The sequence below is a fragment of the Branchiostoma belcheri genome, unplaced genomic scaffold, assembly GCF_001625305.1.
Source record: "Branchiostoma belcheri isolate BF01 breed outbred unplaced genomic scaffold, Haploidv18h27 scaffold37, whole genome shotgun sequence".
Classification (NCBI taxonomy): domain Eukaryota; kingdom Metazoa; phylum Chordata; class Leptocardii; order Amphioxiformes; family Branchiostomatidae; genus Branchiostoma; species Branchiostoma belcheri.
Genome location: NW_017803987.1, coordinates 1,456,522 through 1,476,753, shown reverse-complemented (window position 1 = coordinate 1,476,753; position 20,232 = coordinate 1,456,522). Strand labels below are relative to the sequence as shown.

The 20,232-nt window shown below is 43.4% G+C and overlaps 2 protein-coding genes across 4 annotated transcripts; both read right to left on the bottom strand.

Moving 5' to 3' along the window:
- Positions 1-11,062: 11,062 nt before the first annotated feature.
- LOC109476338 (demethylmenaquinone methyltransferase-like) lies at positions 11,063-18,650 on the bottom strand. 3 transcript variants are annotated; one of them, XM_019777265.1, is made up of 4 exons: positions 18,435-18,650; positions 17,393-17,604; positions 16,767-16,886; positions 11,063-12,241 (listed from the first exon to the last, which is right to left on the bottom strand). In XM_019777265.1, exons 1-4 carry the CDS (start codon positions 18,623-18,625, stop codon positions 11,679-11,681), a joined length of 1,086 nt encoding a protein of 361 aa, XP_019632824.1. In that variant the 5' UTR covers positions 18,626-18,650; the 3' UTR covers positions 11,063-11,678. The 3 variants fall into 3 exon arrangements, with proteins under 3 accessions (XP_019632824.1, XP_019632822.1, XP_019632823.1); XM_019777263.1 differs by lacking the exons at positions 16,767-16,886; positions 17,393-17,604; positions 18,435-18,650 and adding exons at positions 12,509-12,628; positions 13,136-13,347; positions 14,196-14,425 and having other exon boundaries at positions 11,064-12,241; XM_019777264.1 differs by lacking the exon at positions 11,063-12,241 and adding an exon at positions 15,259-16,205.
- A 1,205-nt stretch (positions 18,651-19,855) lies between these two features.
- Positions 19,856-20,230, bottom strand: LOC109476235 (the record flags this gene model as incomplete). The annotated part of the gene is made up of 1 exon (XM_019777118.1): positions 19,856-20,230. A coding segment is annotated over one exon (351 nt), but the record flags the coding sequence as incomplete, so codon positions are not given.
- Positions 20,231-20,232: the final 2 nt, after the last annotated feature.

Genomic DNA, 20,232 nt, shown 5'->3' with positions numbered 1-20,232 from the left:
TTTTTTTTTTGTGATAGCTCCGGAATTGGTTCTTGACTTTTTGGTAGTTTTTTTTTTTTTTTAGCTTGAACCTTTTGAACATTTTACAAGTCCGGAACCGTGCCAGCGAATAGCCTCCGTAGCAGGCTTATAGAACTGGGGGTTTGGTGGTCTTCGGCTGTTTTCAAATTAGCCCAGTTCTAAAAACCACGCCGGCACTGTATGTTGTCTATATGCAATCAGAAAATAGCACATAAAAGATCCCAAAGACCCTGAAGACCCCCCAAACCCCCAGTTTTTGGCACGCTATGGAGGCTAACCAACGAATCGGTACACACTAACTACAAGCGCCCACAGTGACCCAATACTGACGTCTGCCCTCATAGCTACTGAGTTACGATGTTTGTCCACCAGGCCAGGGGTGCTTTATTGAGTGTTTGCTTTGCAGTTACAGAGGGTGGAAAAATAAACAAAGGAACTAACCACTGAAAAAATAAGTGTACGTCTCGGTCGAAACTTCGAGCTAATGAAAGATCAAAAAAAATATTCAAAAAAAATATTTTTGGTGACTTAACGTTAAGAACTTGGATTTAAATCTGAGTATCTTTCGTGTGTTGTTGACAGGGCTATTATTCTGGGTTTAAGATGCGTTCGGGTGGCAAAATTATGTAAATGAGTTATATACTGTTTCTTTAAGGACTGGGACCAACACACTCTGAGTAGGCTAATGAGACCTAAGATAATAGAAAACGTCGATGATGTTGCATTTTTTTCATCCTGTGATCATAAAGAATGCATATGTGGTCAATGGTCACACTTTGTGACATAAATTTAGGACAGGCAGTTCGGGCGGCGTTCGTGTCTCTTCGTTACTGTTCGTTAGCACTCGGACTTGACCGTGAATACAGAACCGACATTTTACGTTTTCATGTGATTCCAAACTTTATTTGCTTATAACTCAAGCAAATAAAGTTATAATTTTATGGAAAACATGCACTCTATCTTTGTCAGAGTTTTTATAATATTTAAGGACGGATGCAAAGAATGCCACCATACCATGCTTCGAAACCACTAATAACACCTACACTGTTTTCCCAATCTGGAAAATCGCATATCTACGAAACTAACAAGAACACGACAACTAGTCTTGTTAGAATCCTGATTTTTCATGCACGTTCTCTATCCACACAAAAACTCCAAGGCCGAAGCCGTTTGCTAAGGGCGACACTTTCGCGCCATACTTTGCCACCAAAGACCCGTATCCTAGCAACGGGTTGGTGGACGATGAATGGGCGATAGTCCCCTAGATATGTATACTCTGGGGCCACATGTACAAAATGGGGAAATTCTACTCCGCTGTGTTGTATGTACTGACCAAAAATGTTATCCTTTTCTTGTCCTGTTACTGATGCCCCCTAAATTGGACGATTACGACATGTAGTTATGTTACAATTTCTTAACTTATTAGTATAAAAACAACGCAATAAGCGCTGAAACAACAAGCATATCGATTAGTTTAAGTTGTTGTCAACTTTCAACTCTTCAGTGTTAGCGTTTAAAATAACACTAGTATTTTCTACGGTAGATTTCTGTTTAGTTCTGCCTCCTAAAATATTACATGACATGGACTTAAAATTACAAATTACCGTGTTGGAAATTTAAGTATTCTGTTTTTTTTAAAAGTATTTTCTCAAGTTAAATTTTCGCATTTGAATTTTTGTCACTTTCATGTGTAAAATTCCTGAATTTCAAGACCTTTTATATTATATGTGGATTTCTCACCGAACGAATTCCGTGAGAAAGATGTCACCCAACACTATTGAATACGTAAAAACCAATGATTAAAAACACACAATAGAACCCATATCAGCTGCATCGATCTAGTGACAAGCTGTTGCCTTCGATACTTTCTTCCAACACAACTTAAAATAGAATCCTAGTATTTTGTCAAAACTGTTCACAGTGTTTAATACATGTTTTTATACAAACGTCGGTTAAAACGATAAAACAGAATCATGACAGGAAACTTACAAGAAGTATCACGATTTCAAGAGAAACTGTGCCACCATGTCAACTCAGTAAACTACGTGTGTTTAGCTTTCCGCTAGCCATGGCTAAGCAAATACGTATACGCGCCATTTGCAAAACTCCTGGCCTAAAACAAACTCTCACGACCACTTAGCTTCGCAGTTGCGAAACACTAGCACGAGCGACTTGAATGCTTTCGTGAAGTCTACAACGTGCAGCATGGGTGTTATGTTTATATATATGTTACTTACAACGCTAGGGTGTCGGTTACCGGTGTAATGTTAGCCCTCCTACCTGTTAGGCTGACTGTAGACTTGCGCTTCGTCTTCTTTTTTTGGTAGTATATCGTTTCCTCCTTTGTGGTCCTATTGGGGTTTTATAGGAACCCTTAAACTTCATATCGATCATAAATAGTCCTATACCCGTTACAATTATTATGACTGTTTAGCGTTACCGAACTGTAATCAAGCTTTCAAAAGGGGCTGAAGTAGAAATGCTGATAAAGATTACTTAAGGAATGTGTGAAGTGGTAACCCCCATGGTAGGCCCTACCTTGTGACGTCACGGGACACAGTTCAAGTATGGCTGCCGTGTGTTTCTCACGCACGGATGACGGAGTATTTGCCAGAGGTCGGAAAGGTTCAGGCCGCCTGCATACCTTTGCGAACGGGTGTGGTAAAAACACCAACCATTGACGATCTTCCAGCATTTAAAGAAATTTGAACGTGAGGTCGCGTGGCGTAACGGCAGAGTGCTCGACTCGGAACCAACAGGTCCCGGGTTCGAGTCCTGACGTGCCACCGATCTTGGGCCCTTGGGAAAGGCACTTAACAGGACTTTCCTCGCTTAGCTCAGTCATCTTTCGTGGCCGGTGGTATAAAATAAGTTGATATAACTTAAGTTATGTCGCCACAAAAAAAATGTGAACGTACGTGTACAACGTAAAGGGGTTTAACAAAAGATTCTAAAATGAGGCAGTAAAGATTATCTCAAACCAGCTGTACGTTCGATACCATTTGTTTAAATATATGTTATTGACGGAAGGTACAATGTCCAATAAAGCAACCTACAAAAACAATGTTTTATTGAACGTTCCCACCAGTTTAGCTGCATGCATTTACATGAACCACAATTACAAATAAAAATTTGCAAATATATCGAACTCTATCAGTATGGCCATGTGAACTACTACATTAGGGGAGTAGACAAATATGCCACACAATGAAAATAAATTATATCATAAGACAATAACAATCAAGACAGATCTTTTTAAAAAGAAATTTGAAAGTTAAGTTAGTGATAAGCTTAATAATATGTAAATTGTATTAAAACTTGCACAACCAAACAAGCCGACTATCCGGCCATGACGACCATTTTTATCGGTCCGGATTTTATTTCCCATAGAATTGAAACATCAGTTAACCTTTTATTTCTGTCTATAGGCCTTGCCTATCCCAACTCCTAACCCTGACCCCAACCCTAACCCTGACCCCAACCCTAACCCTGACCCTGACCCTAACCCTAACCCTGACCCTGACCCTGACTCTAACCCTGACCCTCACCCTAACCCTAACCCTGATCCTGACCCTAACCCTAACCCTAACCCTAACCCTAACCCTAACCCTGGCCCTGGCCCTGACCCTAACCCTAACCCTGACCCTGACCCTAACCCTAACCCTAACCCTAACCCTAACCCTAACTCCAAACCTAACCCTTGTCTTGTCGCCATGCTTTTGGTACAAAAAGACCACTTGTCTAAGAAGACAACTTTTCCTCGGTCCCCGAGTGGTCTTCTTAGACCAGTTTGACATTTTTTTCGAAATGTGCGAGCGCACGAAAATGTTATTGATGATACGTTACCCAGTGTGATATGTCATGCATAAGCCAAATTGTAGTACGGAGATAACTTGATAGGGGGCAATGCTGCTCAGCTCTCACCATGTAAAACGTATAAAGATTCTAAGCTACATAACTGCACTGCATGGAAATTTGGATTTACCAACGAAGATAAATGCTGGTAAGCCTAGTAACGGTTGATTTAGGTGGCGACATTATACTATACTAGGTAAATGCTATATTTTGGTACATTATTTTGTACAAATATCGGTGTTACCGGTCCACAAAGCGGGATTTCCTTAGTTCTTGTACAGTACTGCTTCTGTGGCATCAGGAAGATACGCAGGTATACTTTCTTCATTCCAGATGCTTGTACAGTTCAGCGGGACTTCCGTCTTTTTCTGTGGCTCTCCACAGTTCACAAAAAGTCAAATCCCAGGGAATTCTGCCCGGTTTGTCCAAGTTAATGTTTACCCTAAGAATTGCGATAGATGGCAGGAAAATCTCATAATGTTTTGGTTAAAGAAGCAAATACCAAAAGAAACCATTACTGAAAACACCTGGCATTTACCACCTTTGGCAAATCCCACTTTTCGTGCAGTGCTTACAGTGTACAACACCTAGACACCCAGAAGTACCATAGCCATGTAGCTGTATGTGCTATGACGCGGGTCAAAGGGATCCAGGTAATATTTTACATGACCCTAGTGCGGTCATCGGACTGAAAGATTTGCCATTTTATAGTCACTGAAGAACATTTTCCCTCTTCCTTTGCAATTTTTGGATTTTCTTCCTGTCAAAAACGACAAACGTTGCTTTCTGTTACATCGATCACGGCAAAATTGAAAGCTCTGAATACAAATTCTGTAGGTCACTAAAATCAGAGAAGAAGATGCTGGCACATTCAGTGGTTTGAAATAGATAGGCTAGCATAATCTCTTTTGGTGGCTGTAAGACAGAGTAAAATTTGCCAGGCAAAACAAAATACATTTGCCAGGCAGTTGGCTTGAAAATGATACATGGACAAAAAAGACCCCCCACACACACACACACAAAAAGACCGCCAAGAAAATAAACACATCAAAAACAATCCGAAGCCTAATCTTCTGCTTGGAGAGTAAAAGTAGCGATAAACGTAGCCACTGATTGATTTACTTCATCATTCACTCGGTAAATGTCGTCTCATCCCCTGGCCTATGTGTAAAAGTTTATCAGTCCCAAATTGGGTAATAACGCGCTTGTTGACGTCAGTCCAAAAGGGTAGCTTATATCAGGGACACGCTTCCTTCGTGTGATTGCATTTTTCCCATTTCACGGGCTACGATTCAATTTTTGTACCCTTTGACTTGTTCATCTTTCTTCTGCGCTTCGGTGATATTTTCATCAACGGCGACAAGTTTTGTCTGACTGGCCCGGACTTCCAATATACATATTCTATCACCTTGCAAGTTCCTCTGGGTTGCAATTGGTAGAAGTCATTTTGAAGCAAGTTTGGGCTGTAATTTCGTAAACAAGAAACTGGATACCCTAATATTTGACTGTACAACTCCATTTTATTGTCATAGAATGAATGATCCGCCGATTCCGTGACGTCACGATATGCAGAACGCAGGAGAAACACGTGACTCGGTCATAGGTAGCAGAAACTCTATAAAGCTCAACAAAGACGGGGGTAGCCACAGACTTTCTGCAAATTATGATCCACAAAGGTCTGCATAAAAACAAACAAATGAGACAACGGCAAGACTTTAGAGAATCTAGAGAAACTCTATGTAAAACAAATTCTGCGAACACGTTCCGACATTGTTGACTTAGTCCCCTGTCATATATCCAGAACTTTCCCCAACCACCAACTTGCCTAGGCTGGCTTAAGTTCTGTAGTAGTCAGACCAGATATAGGCCACGCCAACATTTCTTTACGAATCGAATAAAACTTAAGTAAACCTTTAGCTTTATTCCCACCACACCCCGACCACTTCTGATTACACCAGCCAACAACCAGTCAACCACAGCCGAAACTCCCGTCCACACCCGAATGTTTAAACATTTTGAAACATCTGACAGGTGCAGCCGAACATTTGCCGAACACCTCCAACCATGACCGAGCTTGGATGGGGAGAGTTCGGCACTATTCTGGAGGCCATATTCGGCTATGTGTGACAGGGGTTTTACAGATGCCTTAGATTTAATTCCCCTCTGCTGAAATGTCATGAACCCTCTAGTGAGACCTTGCCCTTTCCAATTGCCGGCTCTCTGGTGAGATTGAAGAAGTGACCTACCCACCACCGGCCTTTATTACCATACAGACGGGAAGGGTACAACGGTGACCCCAATAACAATGCGATGTCTCTTATATATGAAGCCACTCAAATATCAGAACCCTATGGCTCGCCATAAAGTGTCGGTAAATGAAATATGAGCAAGTATATTGGTGATAATATGTTTTATGTCTTTTTTCATGACTTGGTTTATTGTTTTACAGTAGCATTCAGTCACAGCTGGCGCCTTGCTCTTATTGATATAACTTTATTCGTATATTTTTCATCGTAGTTTCTGTACAAAGATTTTCGATAGTGAATTTCGCAAGAAAGTTGTTGCAGGTGTAACCCTCCAACATGGCGGACAATACCGGTCTACGTCACAATCACGTGAGGGCAAAAAAAAACGCACAAAAGGCAGTATAGACTGCTTGACGCCAATTGGGGTGACCGCCTTCGTATATTTTCTGGTCTTACGATGCCCCTATCAGGGCTAGGTCGAACCAAGTCGTTGGCAATTCCACCGGATTGGTTCAGGTTGGCTGCACAGAAATCTGGTTTGGCTTCTCGCACAATTTCTTTCTGCACTATTGGCACGTTCTGTTCGTCTGGAATTAACCCCGCCCCCAGCAGACATGACCTTGCCTGTCCCTGCTGTTACAGTGGATAATTCGCTTACCAAGGCTTGTCAGTCGAAGAAAACGTGGTAAGATTGCACTGCAAACGATTTCGGCGGCAATCCGCCCCAATGCGGGTATCTGAAATTGCTATAATTCTAAACGGCCGAGCTGGAAGAATTGGAGGCAATGGAGGTCATGAAGGTTATTCTTTTGTCATTCTAGTGACGCTTTTCTGCCAACTTTCTTCTGCATTTCGTTTAGCAATTTTAACTTTTCACCGATCTTTTTTTTTCGTGCTCTCTTCTTGTTTCTTTGTTGAGATACTGACCATGCTGGATAAACAAGTAAAGAGAAACTTTCGGATTCTGATTTGTTCCTATTTTTGAAATGTTTTGTGGCTTTTCATATTTCAAAGGCACCAAAGCTATTTTAGGCAGTAAACTGGGTACTCAAAGTCAATTTTCTGGTCATACTTTAATGTAGTAAGTTGAATCAACCCTATCATAGCATGCTGATATCTGTGAGGCACAGATGTGATATCGCTGGCGGAAAACGGTTGCTTGTTCCTAAAATAGGCACTCCTCGTGTGACTTATTTTTGAGCTGTTTCAACTCTTCAATGATGGCAATCATTCGCTACGAAATTGCAGCAAATGTTAATATCAGACAGATTTCCTCCAGAATATTTTTTTTAATTCGCCACGCTGAAATTTGCATTTAGAAACGCTGTTAGTAGTTATAAAAACAGTGTCAAAAATACCAGATAAAGAACCTCGCTGAGCCGGAAATTAAACGCTGGTAGCGTGCTGTTTATGAAACGCCAGAGCTGCCAGATAGAGGGAGAAGGTCTTGGTGATGTATATTGATGATATTTGCTGATTTCCTTGACAGATTTCCCACCTTCGCTGGAGATAAACCCGGTACGGTCGATAGCCCTCCCTCAGGGACACCAAACACCCCTGCTTATCACACAGTAACAGGCAAATCACATAGACAGGGGGGAAAATCAGCTACCGGCCACACTACGTCTTCTAACGTTAGATTGCAGCTAGACCATGGACGGCTGTTGTATTATCAACATTATGGAGTTAACATCGAAATTTTTACCCGAACATTCCTGTGTTCCGTAAATTGCCTGCAGGTACATCTGTTTCTCATAGCATCATGGCAGTTAGCATATCATACATACCGGCCACACTACCTCTTCTGAGATTAGATTGCAGCTATACCATGGGTGACTGTTGTATTATCAACGTTATGGAGTTAACATCCAGATTTTTTATCCGAACATTGTCATGTAAAGTTCAATAAATTGCCTTCAGGTACATTTCTTTCTCATAGCATCGTGGCACTAGGCATATCATACGGACATGGAGTAAAGTCAGGTACCGGCCACACAACCTCATATGAGGTTAGATTGCTGCTAGACCATGCATGACTGTTGTACAATCAACGTTATGGAATTTACATCGAGATGTTTTGCCCAAAAATTGTTATGTGAACTTCCGTAAATTGCCTAATAGTATATGTACATCTGTTTCTCATAGCATCGTGGCAATGAGCAAAATCATACACACGGCGGTCTGTCACTACGGCATTCTTTCCCATTGCTGGGGGCGTTCGATAAAGTGTCGGGTTACAAGACGCAATTTTGGGCTAACCGTAAAACATTTGAAAATAAACAAACTAGTATCGAAGGGAAAATTTCGTTGAAATAAAATAAAATTATCGTCTTTACATATATTCAATGGTGCTTTTTGCGCTAAAAGGATGATTTTTTCGGATTTCGTTAAAAAAGTCGATAATTTATGGAATTTCGGTGCGCCATATTTTAGCCAATCACCGAGCAAACCTGGCTACACATATTACGCAAGGTCACTGATTTTTATATTTTTCGACGACCAGGAACAAGATGAAAAATCGTGCTTTTGGGATTTTTTAATTTCTGACTTAAAGTATAGTTTTTGTCGACAAATAGGTGAAAAAATCGATTTTTTTTGCTTTTTTCGCACTCAATTACCCATAATTCAAAATCAAGAGCATTTTTCAAAAATCCCTAAAGCACGATTTTCGGGACAACCGTGACAGTTATTTTGACCCGTAAATGGGGTATGTTTGACTCTCCATGCTTCCAGGTTTGAACGAGTTTTGCAGACATGTCATATCTCCCAAACGTGTGCATTGTGTTATTCATACAGGTGTAAAGAATTATTACAGTATTCAAGGTTACCCAAGGATACGACAATAGCTTCGCTACATGTTACATACCCACCAAAAATTATAGCGGACATGTACTGTCCTGGAAACTGTTTGTATCTATAGAAAAGTGTTGTTTTTTATCTGTTGCGAGGCACTCAGGCAGAAGGGCTTGTTTTGCCGCTTTATTGTAAATGACCGCAGGTGATCCCGAAATGGAACGCGGGTTCGATTCGAATTGCCCAGATCGAACACGATCGAACACAGTTCGGATTCTATGAAATGTGGGAACTTTGCAGCCCAGATTTGACCACCGTGACATACCGGCCACACTACCTCTTCTGAGATAAGATTGCAGCTAGACCATGGATGGCTGTTGTACTATCAACGTCATGAAGTTTACATCGAGATTCTTTACCCAAAAAATTGTTACGTTAAGTTCCGTAAATTGCCTTCAGGTACATTTCTTTCTCATAGCATCGTTGCAGTAGGCATATCATACAGATATGGGGTAAAGTCAGGTACCGGCCATACAACGTCTTGTGGTTTTAGATTACAGCTAGACCATAGGTAAATGTTCTGTTTTCAACGTTACGGAGTTTACATCCAAATTTTTACACAAATTATACAACCGGGAACTACTTCTATAATAGACCTACTTGAATCTCACTGCAACAGACATACCACACAAATATGGGCTATGATCAACTATCGTCCACACATCATCATAGCTTATCGCCAATCCACTCCAGCCAGTTCCGCGCTGCTTCATTGGCCTCCTGGAGATCTGTGTCTGTGCAGGTAGGACCAAGCCTGCAGCCGTGCATCAGGTGCTGGATGGTCTGAGGGTCCTCTCCGCAGCTGCAGGTTGTACTGGTGGACTTGCCCCACCGTGCCAGGTTGTCCCCTGTCCTGGCCACCTTAGCCCTTGCCCGGTTCAGGGCCACCCAGTCCCTTCTGCGCAAGTCTGTCCCTGGGGGCAGTGTCTCGCTGGGGGGAGGGAGTGCCCTGTTGTTACTTGGGTGACTCTCCTTCCACAGCTCTACCCTGAGGGTCGCTGGTGTCATACCCCCGAGGCGTCGGGCCGTCATGAAGCTGCGACGGGATTTCAGACGTCGGGGGACCTCCTGGTGTCCGTATAACGGGTGCCTAGGATCACTGAGCTGCTTTTCTCGCTCTGTCCTTGTCTGGACATCTCGTCGGATGCCAGGTGGGCAGATACTTGCCAGTGTGTGCAGTGCTGACAGGGGGGTAGCCATCAGGTTACCGGTGATTGAGCGGCAGGCTCTATTCAGCTCCACATCAACCTTGGAAGCGTGGGGTGACCTCTCCCATACTGCGGCGCAGTACTCAGCAGTGGAGTAGCACAAAGCCAGTGCTGTCTGCTTGAGGGTGTTGGGGTCCGCTCCCCAGCTGGAGTTTACCAGGTTGTAGAGAAGGCTGTTACGGGCAGACACCTTCTTCCTTAGCTTGGTGACGTGCTCTCTGAAGGACAGAGTCCTGTCAAGGGTGACACCAAGGTACACTGGGTGTGGGGTGTTTTCGAGTTCTTTTCCCTCCCAGGTGATTCTGAGTTTTCTCGATGCTGCATGGTTATTGAGGTGGAATGCGCAGACCTGGGTCTTCCCCGGGTTGGCGTTCAGGAACCACGTTCTGTAGTACCCTGATAAGGACTCCAGGGCGTCTTCAAGTCGCTTCTCAATGACTTTAAAGCTTTTCGACTGGGTTGCCAGGCAGAGGTCATCTGCGTAGATGAACCTCCGGATGTTGTTGAAAGTCGGCTGGTCATTGGTATATATGTTGAAGAGCATCGGAGCTAACACTGAACCCTGGGGTAGGCCATTCTTCTGTGTTCTCCACCTACTGCGTTTTCCGTCCATTTCAACAAAGAATCGTCCACACAAAACGTCCTCAAGTACTGGATTTATAGCTCAGACCAAGGGTGATAGTAGTAGTAGTACGTAGAGACTGCGTTATAAAGTTTAAAGGGAATTCTATAAACTCACGTAATAGAGCTGTCGTGAAGAAGCATGACAATAACACACGTGTGGGAGATTGTTCACGTCTGATCAGAAGATGCTTTGATAGTAAAGTAATAAAATTTACATTGAGACTTCATTCTTAATCATATGCCCAAGCAGTATCCTGGATAACTTTATTAGATTTCATGGAAAAGCAGTGAGACATTACACAACGTCTCTTCCAGCATATGAGCAGTTTTCCAGATGTCATTTTGTATTGAACCATGTAGGGATCATAATTTCATCTAGTGCATAAACATTGTATAGCACAAGGAGGTTCTTAAACATAGAATGGTATTCATATAATGTCATAAAAACCTTAAATCTTTTCTAGAATCCACTAATAATATAATATTTTACCTATGCTCTTATACAGAAGGCACACGATTTAATCGTTTGTTAGTGCATTATTTTAAGGAGTATGCAATATTTGTGATGTAACATGTAATAGATAACTGAAGTGCTATCTTTGACATTTATCCGTCAGTTAAAATACAACAATAAACGAAAGATAACATATTTATCACGCTAACAACAACAAAGTGAAACTTAGCAACAAAGTAAACAAAACTTAGCAACAACCACGTAAACAATAGGCACCAAATATTAGCAAATAAGGTATTGTTTCACCAAAACCCACAACCTTTTTAAGTGAATTAAGTTATAAAACAAATGATGGGAATAATAATGGGCCCGAAATACGGGGCAGTTAAAGTTAAACGTTGACCCTAAACTTTTACTTCAGGGCTTGTTGCACAGGAAGTGAATCTCGACCGGACTTTCGGGAACATCCAGGGCCTGTATGTTAGTAAACCCCGCCTCCTGAAGCATCTGTTCCTGCGACTCCTGCCCCCACACGGTGCCGAGACCCTTCCCGTCGAAATACAGAGACACCGGCATGCAGTGGAGCAGGCTGACGCCGTACAACAGGGGAGCGACGGGGTTCCCCATGTTGTCTGCCAGGCCAGAACGCGCCTTGATGTCGCACATAGAGAAGCGGCCTCCCGGCTTGACCATGCGGTAGATTTCCCGCAGGGCCATCTCCGGGTCTGCCTGGTCGTGGATCACATCCCACACGAGAACGTAATCAAAGGAATCTGACCAATCAGCGGGCATCTTGGCCACGTCCTGCACCTGGAAAGTGACGTTAGCCAATCCGCGCTCTTTGCTTTTAGCGCCAGCCCATTGGATGGCCTCCTCGCTGATGTCGGTGCCGAAAAAGGTGCTTTTGGGGAAATTTTCGGCCAGGATTAGAGCAGCGATGCCTCTGCCGCAACCAGCATCAAGAACCTTGATGCCAGATTCTGGTGGGGCAAACATATAGACGTACAATGTAATTCTAGCACGTTGATTGGGCAAAATGGACTAACCTTATTAAGCCCGCGGATGATTGATTGATTATGGGCCGCTAACAACCAAACAATTTCTAGGAGATATTATGGTACCTAAAACTATTATTAAAGCGACATCATGCATGTAAGATGTTATAAACCTCGTCGTTTTACATATTAAATAAATCTGTAGTTTAACTAATAGTAGTCAGTTCTTTAGATGGCCAAAGAATGCCTTACCAAGTGCTTCAATGAGTCCAGGGATCGTCGGCAAAAACTTGCCCACAAGGTGCTTGTGTTGATGCACCCTGATGCCGGCCATCCAGCCGTGAAAGTCGGGGTAGGCTGAATATGGCACACCTACGCAGAAGAAACATTACATGATTAAGCCTGTGTTTACGATCAATATATTGTGTGTGGGGTCGTGTGGCGAATCGACGGAGCCAAGAGGTCCCAAGTTTGAATCCTATCATGCCACCGATCTTGTGACCATTGCTTTGGGAACACTTAACATGAATTGTCTCAACTAACTTGGGTGAAAATGAGTATGTCCGTTGTCCGTCCGTTGGCGTCGGTGGCTTTATAAGAATAAGTTTAAAAAAACGAGAGTGTGCCGTCGCCATGTCTTGTAATAAATGTTGGAATGAAAAAGTCTATACGTTGCACCATTTTGCCGTGAAGTTTTGATTAAAGTTAAAACCTTCTTCCGATCGAATCAGAGGTACCAGAAAGCCTGCATCGTCCTCCGTTCCATCTGTATACGGTTTTGATTAAAACGTAACTTTCAATAGAAGCTCACACTTTATTTCGAACAGATCAAAGTCTGTACTGTCCCCCGTCCCGCCCAACATATGATTGTGCACCTACCCTTTGGCCCATCTTTCTTGAAACAATCGGCCACGTCATCGGCTGCCATGGCTACCAGCTTGACGAACTCAGCCCAGTTTCCCATACTCGCCATTGCCGCGTCCGGTAACAGGATTTCAGCCCTGTGCTTGGGAAAGAAGTACGTCCCCTGCTCCTTGTCGTAGTCAACAATCCGAGCGGTCGCCATGACGGCCAGCCACTCACGGACATACCTGTCAATTTACAGATTGGAAAAATAGTTTCTGTATTTTAAGGCCACAGCAAGTAATTATTTTTCGCATTACTTTTCGATTGATTTGGGGAAAAACAAGAAATGTTGTTGTCCTCTAGTCGACAGTGGTCAACATGCCGAGAATGGGCAAAGATGTCTGTTGCCCTGGCGAATATTATTTTTCCTACGACCTACCTACATTGTACATGCCAAATATCTTCAAAATCCATAAAGGCGTTCTGAAGTCATGCTAACTACAAATGTGCGGAAACACAAACACAGAGAGAGACCAAAAACATTACCTCCATTTTTCATGGAGGTAACATCATGGAGGTCATGAATAGCCTAAGGCATAACTAGTCTACAGGCATTATTCACCCCCAGATACAACAGAACAGCTCAACCGTGGTTCGGTAATCGGTAATGAGACCAGTCCAACAAGATTGCTGACGTTACCACCTTATTATTGTCAGTTCAGATATTCTCATATATCATGTCATATCTGTCATGTATACATACTGGGCCGGGTGCCCACATAGGTGGGGTACTGTCGATTCACGTGTTACCTTACAATCCCACAGGGTCGTTTGGTGTAGCGGCTCGACTCGGATAAAGAGGTCCCGGGTTCGAGTCCTGACATGCCACCGATCTCGTGTCCTTGGGAAAGGCACTTTACACGACTTTCCTCACTTAGCTGAGGTGAAAATGAGTACTAGTATTGTATTGTACCCTGTGTTGGTGGCGGCAATAATATAAGTTGACTTGAGTGTGCCCTCACCACGTCTTGCGATTATATGTTGGAATAAAAGAGTGAAGAAATGCTAACTAAATGCAACAATCTTTAGTCACCTCTCCTTCATGTTGGCCTTCTCTGCTATCTGCACGGATGTCTCCGGACCTTCCATTTCGGCGAGTTGCGCGATCAGACCCGTACGGGCTCCTATGGCGATCCCCAGGGACACAAATCCGGAGGAAACCACGTTTATCATCCTCAAGGCGAACTGTTCCGCCGTTTCTGGTGTAGCTTGCCCCTGTGCCATGTTGTATGCTCGAAGTGGTGCAAAGGGTTCAGGTAACCGAGTATAATGGGAGAGTGTCGGACGACTCGGACCATCACCAACTTGGCTCAGGCCAACCAATCAGAAGGCACAACGGTAATTGACTTGTTGACCGTCGAGTATACAAATTAATCTTGCTTATAACCTTCTTGTTAAAAGTTACACAGCAGTTTCGTTCAACAACAATAAGTATTGTATAGAAGCTAATCCATTGACTCCATATAGGTCCAAGATATGGTGTTATGTTCGTCGTTTGATGGTAATCTTCAAGCAGATTTGGTGGGGCAAGGGGACTTTATGTTGAACGCCTGTATCCATTGGCCGCCTGTTGTCAACGTTCGCGGGACGAACATAAAGTCCCCTTGCCCCACCGAATCTGCTTGGAGATTAGTTCCATGGCACAGCTCACGTCATCTTAAGCTTACATAATCTTGTAGCTATGCAGTCAGAATGCATTTCTTTGGAATCACTGCCTCTTTCTAAACGTCCGCGAGTCAGCAACGTACAAAGATTTTTAGATACTATGGCAGTAGTAGCTAATGGATTTCATATATGCTTGGCTAGCTTTAAAAACTACCTGTGTGTGGTGGTGGGAGGGGGTGTTCAGCTGCAGTACCGAGAAAAGCCACCAGGTAGCCCAAATTGACGACAACCTTTGACTTCCCACATATGCATACCAAATATGCCATATGAGCAGTTTTTCAAAAGTCATTTTGTATTCAACCACGTAGGGATCATAGTGTATACACATTGTATAGGAAAGGGTAGTTCTTACAAATATGATGGTACCCATATATTGCCTTATATAGAATTTGAAAATTAAGACAGTTTAGTATATAATTTTATTTGCTCTCTTCTACAAAAAGCACATGATTTAATTGTTTATTAGTGCATCACTTTAAGAAGTGTGTAATATGATGAAACATGTGATAGTCAACGGAAGTACAATCTTTGACATTGGCCCTTCAGTTTAAACAATAATCAAAAGGTGGCACAGATTATAACCCTAATTCCAACCATGTAAAACGTCGATAGTCACCAAGTAATAGCAAATAAGGTACTGTTTCACCAAAGCCCACTAGTGAATTAATCTACAAAATATTAGTCACAACAATAGGAATAGATTCCCACAATCAGAATAACATTTATGTTGCCACCCTAAAATTGTATTTAATCTAATAAAAGTGTTTAAAAAATAATGACCCTAAGGGGGGGGGGTAAAACGTCGACCCAAAATTTCAGGGCTTGTTGCACAAGAAGTGAATCTCGACCGGACTTTCGGGAATATCCAGTGCCTGTATGTTAGTAAACCCCGACTCCTGAAGCATCTGTTCCTGCGACTCCTTCCCCCACACGGTACCCAGACCCTTCCCGTCAAAATACAGAGACACCGGCATGCAGTGGAGCAGGCTGACGCCGTACAACAGGGGAGCGACGGGGTTCCCCATGTTGTCTGCCAGGCTAGAACGCGCCTTGATGTCGCACATAGAGAAGCGGCCTCCCGGCTTGACCATGCGGTAGATTTCCCGCAGGGCCATCTCCGGGTCTGCCTGGTCGTGGATCACATCCCACACGAGAACGTAATCAAAGGAATCTGACCAATCAGCGGGCATCTTGGCCACGTCCTGCACCTGGAAAGTGACGTTAGCCAATCCGCGCTCTTTGCTTTTAGCGTCAGCCCATTGGATGGCCTCCTCGCTGATGTCGGTGCCGAAAAAGGTGCTTTTGGGGAAATTTTCGGCCAGGATTAGAGCAGCGATGCCTCTGCCGCAACCAGCGTCAAGAACCCTGATGCCAGACTCTGGTGGGGCAAACATATAGACGTACAATGTAATTCTAGCATGTTGATTGGGCAAACTGGACTAATCTAATGGGCCGTTAACACCCTAACCATTTCTACAAGATATTATTTGGTACCTTAAACTATTAACAAACTATTAAAGCGACATTATGCATGTAAGATATTTTAAACCTCGTTGTTTTTCTTGCGCTATAAGCCTACCTGGGTTCATTATGACATTTGGGCAGTAAAAGAGAATCAACGTCGTTGGAAGTTGCCCGAAACGATAACCACTGTTTGTTTACATTCTTTTTAGGAGCCTCCTAAAAATACAGCGGGTCTGATGCAACGTATTCTGCGCCGAGACACCGAAAAAGCGAAATAGCGACGCTAATATGTGAAAAGTTATTAAATATGACAATCAATTATATTTCCAGTTTTGGAATAAAATATCGCTTTAGCTTCTTGATTGACTGCTTGATTAAGTTGTACCAGTTAAAGTGGCCCTGTGGGCAGTATGCTCAATTAAATAAATCTGTAGTTTAACTAGTCAGTTCTTTAGATGGCAGAAGAATCCCTTACCAAGTGATTCAACAAGTCCAGGGATGGTCGGCAAAAACTTGCCCACAAGGTGCTTGTGCTGATGCACCCTGATGCCGGCCATCCAGCTGTGAAAGTTGGGGTAGGCTGAATATGGCACACCTACGCAGAATAAACATTACAGGATTAAGCCTGTGTTTACGATCAATATATTGTGTGTGGGGTCGTGTGGCGAATCGACGGAGCCAAGAGGTCCCAAGTTTGAATCCTATCATGCCACCGATCTTGTGACCATTGCTTTGAGACCACTTAACATGAATTGTCTCAACTAACTTGGGTGAAAATGAGTATGTCCGTTGCCCGTCCGTTGGCGTCGGTGGCTTTATAAGAATAAGTTTTAAAAACGAGAGTGTGCCGTCGCCATGTCTTGTAATAAAGGTTGGAATAAAAAAGTCTATACGTTGCACCATTTTGCCATGAAGTTTTGATTAAAGTTAAAACCTTCTTCCGATCGAATCAGAGGTACCAGAAAGCCTGCATCGTCCTCCGTTCCATCTGTATACAGTTTTGATTAAAACGTAACTTTCAATAGAAGCTCACACTTTATTTCGAACAGACCAAAGTCTGTACTGTCCCCCGTCCCGCCCAACATATGATTGTGCACCTACCCTTTGGTCCATCTTTCTTGAAACAATCGGCCACGTCATCGGCTGCCATGGCTACCAGCTTGACGAACTCAGCCCAGTTTCCCATACTCGCCATTGCCGCGTCCGGTAACAGGATTTCAGCCCTGTGCTTGGGAAAGAAGTACGTCCCCTGCTCCTTGTCGTAGTCAACAATCCGAGCGGTCGCCATGACGGCCAGCCACTCACGGACATACCTGTCAATTTACAGATTGGAAAAATAGTTTCTGTATTTTAAGGCCACAGCAAGTAATTATTTTTCGCATTACTTTTCGATTGATTTGGGGAAAAACAAGAAATGTTGTTGTCCTCTAGTCGACAGTGGTCAACATGCCGAGAATGGGCAAAGATGTCTGTTGCCCTGGCGAATATTATTTTTCCTACGACCTACCTACATTGTACATGCCAAATATCTTCAAAATCCATAAAGGCGTTCTGAAGTCATGCTAACTACAAATGTGCGGAAACACAAACACACAGAGACCAAAAACATTACCTCCATTTTTCATGGAGGTAACATCATGGAGGTCATGAATAGCCTAAGGCATAACTAGTCTACAGGCATTATTCACCCCCAGATACAACAGAACAGCTCAACCGTGGTTCGGTAATCGGTAATGAGACCAGTCCAACAAGATTGCTGACGTTACCACCTTATTATTGTCAGTTCAGATATTCTCATATATCATGTCATATCTGGCATGTATACATACTGGGCCGGGTGCCCACATGGGTGGGGTACTGTAGATTCACGTGTTACCTTACAATCCCACAGGGTCGTTTGGTGTAGCGGCTCGACTCGAAAAAAGAGGTCCCGGGTTCGAGTCCTGACATGCCACCGATCTTGTGTCCTTGGGAAAGGCACTTTACACGACTTTCCTCACTTAGCTCAGGTGAAAATGAGTACTAGTATTGTATTGTACCCTGTGTTGGTGGCGGCAATAATGTGCCGTCACCACGTCTTACGATTACATGTTGGAATAAAAGAGTGAAGAAATGCTAACTAAATGCAACAATCTTTAGTCACCTCTCCTTCATGTTGGCCTTCCCTGCTATCTGCACGGATGTCTCCGGACCTTCCATTTCGGAGAGTTGCGCGATCAGACCCGTACGGGCTCCTATGGCGATCCCCAGGGACACAAACCCGGAGGACACCACGTTTATCATCCTCAAGGCGAACTGTTCCGCCGTTTCTGGTGTAGCTTGCCCCTGTGCCATGCTGTATGCTCGAGGTGGTGCAAAGGGTCCAGGCAACCGGGTATAATGGAGAGTGTCGGACGACTCGGACCATCACCAACTCGGCCCAGGGCAACCAATCAGAAGGCACAACGGTAATTGACTTGTTGACCGTCGAGTATACAAATTAATCTTGCTTATCACCTACTTGTTAAAAGTCACACAGCAGTTTCTTTCAACAACAATAAATGTTGTATAGAAGCTAAACCATTGACTCCATGTAGATCCGATATATGGTGTTAGTCGTTTCATTGTAATCTCCAAGCAGATTCGGTGGGGCAAGGGGACTTTATGTTGACCGCCTGTATCCATTGGCCGCCTGTTTTCAACGTTCGCGGGACGAACATAAAGTCCCCTTGCCCCACCGAATCTGCTTGGAGATTAGTTCCATGGCACAGCTCATGTCATCTTGTATAATCTTGTATAACATAATCTTGTAGCTATGCAGTCAGACTGCATTTCTTTGAAATCACTGGCTTTTTTCTGAAAGTCCGCGAGTCAGCAACGTACAAAGATTTTAGAAACATGGCAGTAGTAGCTAATGGATTTCATATATGCTTGGCTAGCTTTAAAAACTACCTGTGTGTTGGTGGGAGGAGGGTGTTCAGCTGCAGTACCGAGAAAAGTTACCAGGTAGCCCAAATTGACCACAACCTTTGACTTACCACATATGCATGCCAAATATGCCATATGAGCAGTTTTTCAAATGTCATTTTGTATTGAACCACGTAGGGATCAGTGTACTACATTGTATAGGAAAGGGTAGTTCTTACAAATATGATGGTACCCATATATTGCCTTATATAGAATTTTAGAATTAAGACAGTTTAGTATATAATTTTATTTGCTCTCTTCTACAAAAGGCACATGATTTAATTGTTTATTAGTGCATCACTTTAAGAAGTGTGTAATATGATGAAACGTGATAGTCAACGGAAGTACAATCTTTGACATTGGCCCTTCAGTTTAAACAATAATCAAAAGGTGACACAGATTAAAACCCTAATTCCAACCATGTAAAACGTCGATAGTCACCAAGTAATAGCAAATAAGGTACTGTTTCACCAAAGCCCACTAGTGAATTAATCTACAAAATATTAGTCACAATAATAGGAATAGATTCCCACAATCAGAATAACATTTATGTTGCCACCCTAAAATTGTATTTAATCTAATAAAAGTGTTTAAAAAATAATGACCCTAAGGGGGGGGGGGGTAAAACGTCGACCCAAAATTTCAGGGCTTGTTGCACAAGAAGTGAATCTCGACCGGACTTTCGGGAACATCCAGGGCCTGTATGTTAGTAAACCCCGCCTCCTGAAGCATCTGTTCCTGCGACTCCTGCCCCCACACGGTGCCGAGACCCTTCCCGTCGAAATACAGAGACACCGGCATGCAGTGGAGCAGGCTGACGCCGTACAACAGGGGAGCGACGGGGTTCCCCATGTTGTCTGCCAGGCCAGAACGCGCCTTGATGTCGCACATAGAGAAGCGGCCTCCCGGCTTGACCATGCGGTAGATTTCCCGCAGGGCCATCTCCGGGTCTGCCTGGTCGTGGATCACGTCCCACACGAGAACGTAATCAAAGG

Coding starts and splice junctions, on each gene's coding strand:
- LOC109476338 (XM_019777265.1), bottom strand. CDS start 18,625: ATGGCACAGGGGCAAGCTACACCAGAAACGGCGGAACAGTTCGCCTTG. Junction 17,605..18,434: donor AAGGCCAACATGAAGGAGAG/GTGACTAAAGAT, acceptor GTAAATTGACAG/GTATGTCCGTGAGTGGCTGG. Junction 16,887..17,392: donor CAAGAAAGATGGACCAAAGG/GTAGGTGCACAA, acceptor TATTCTGCGTAG/GTGTGCCATATTCAGCCTAC.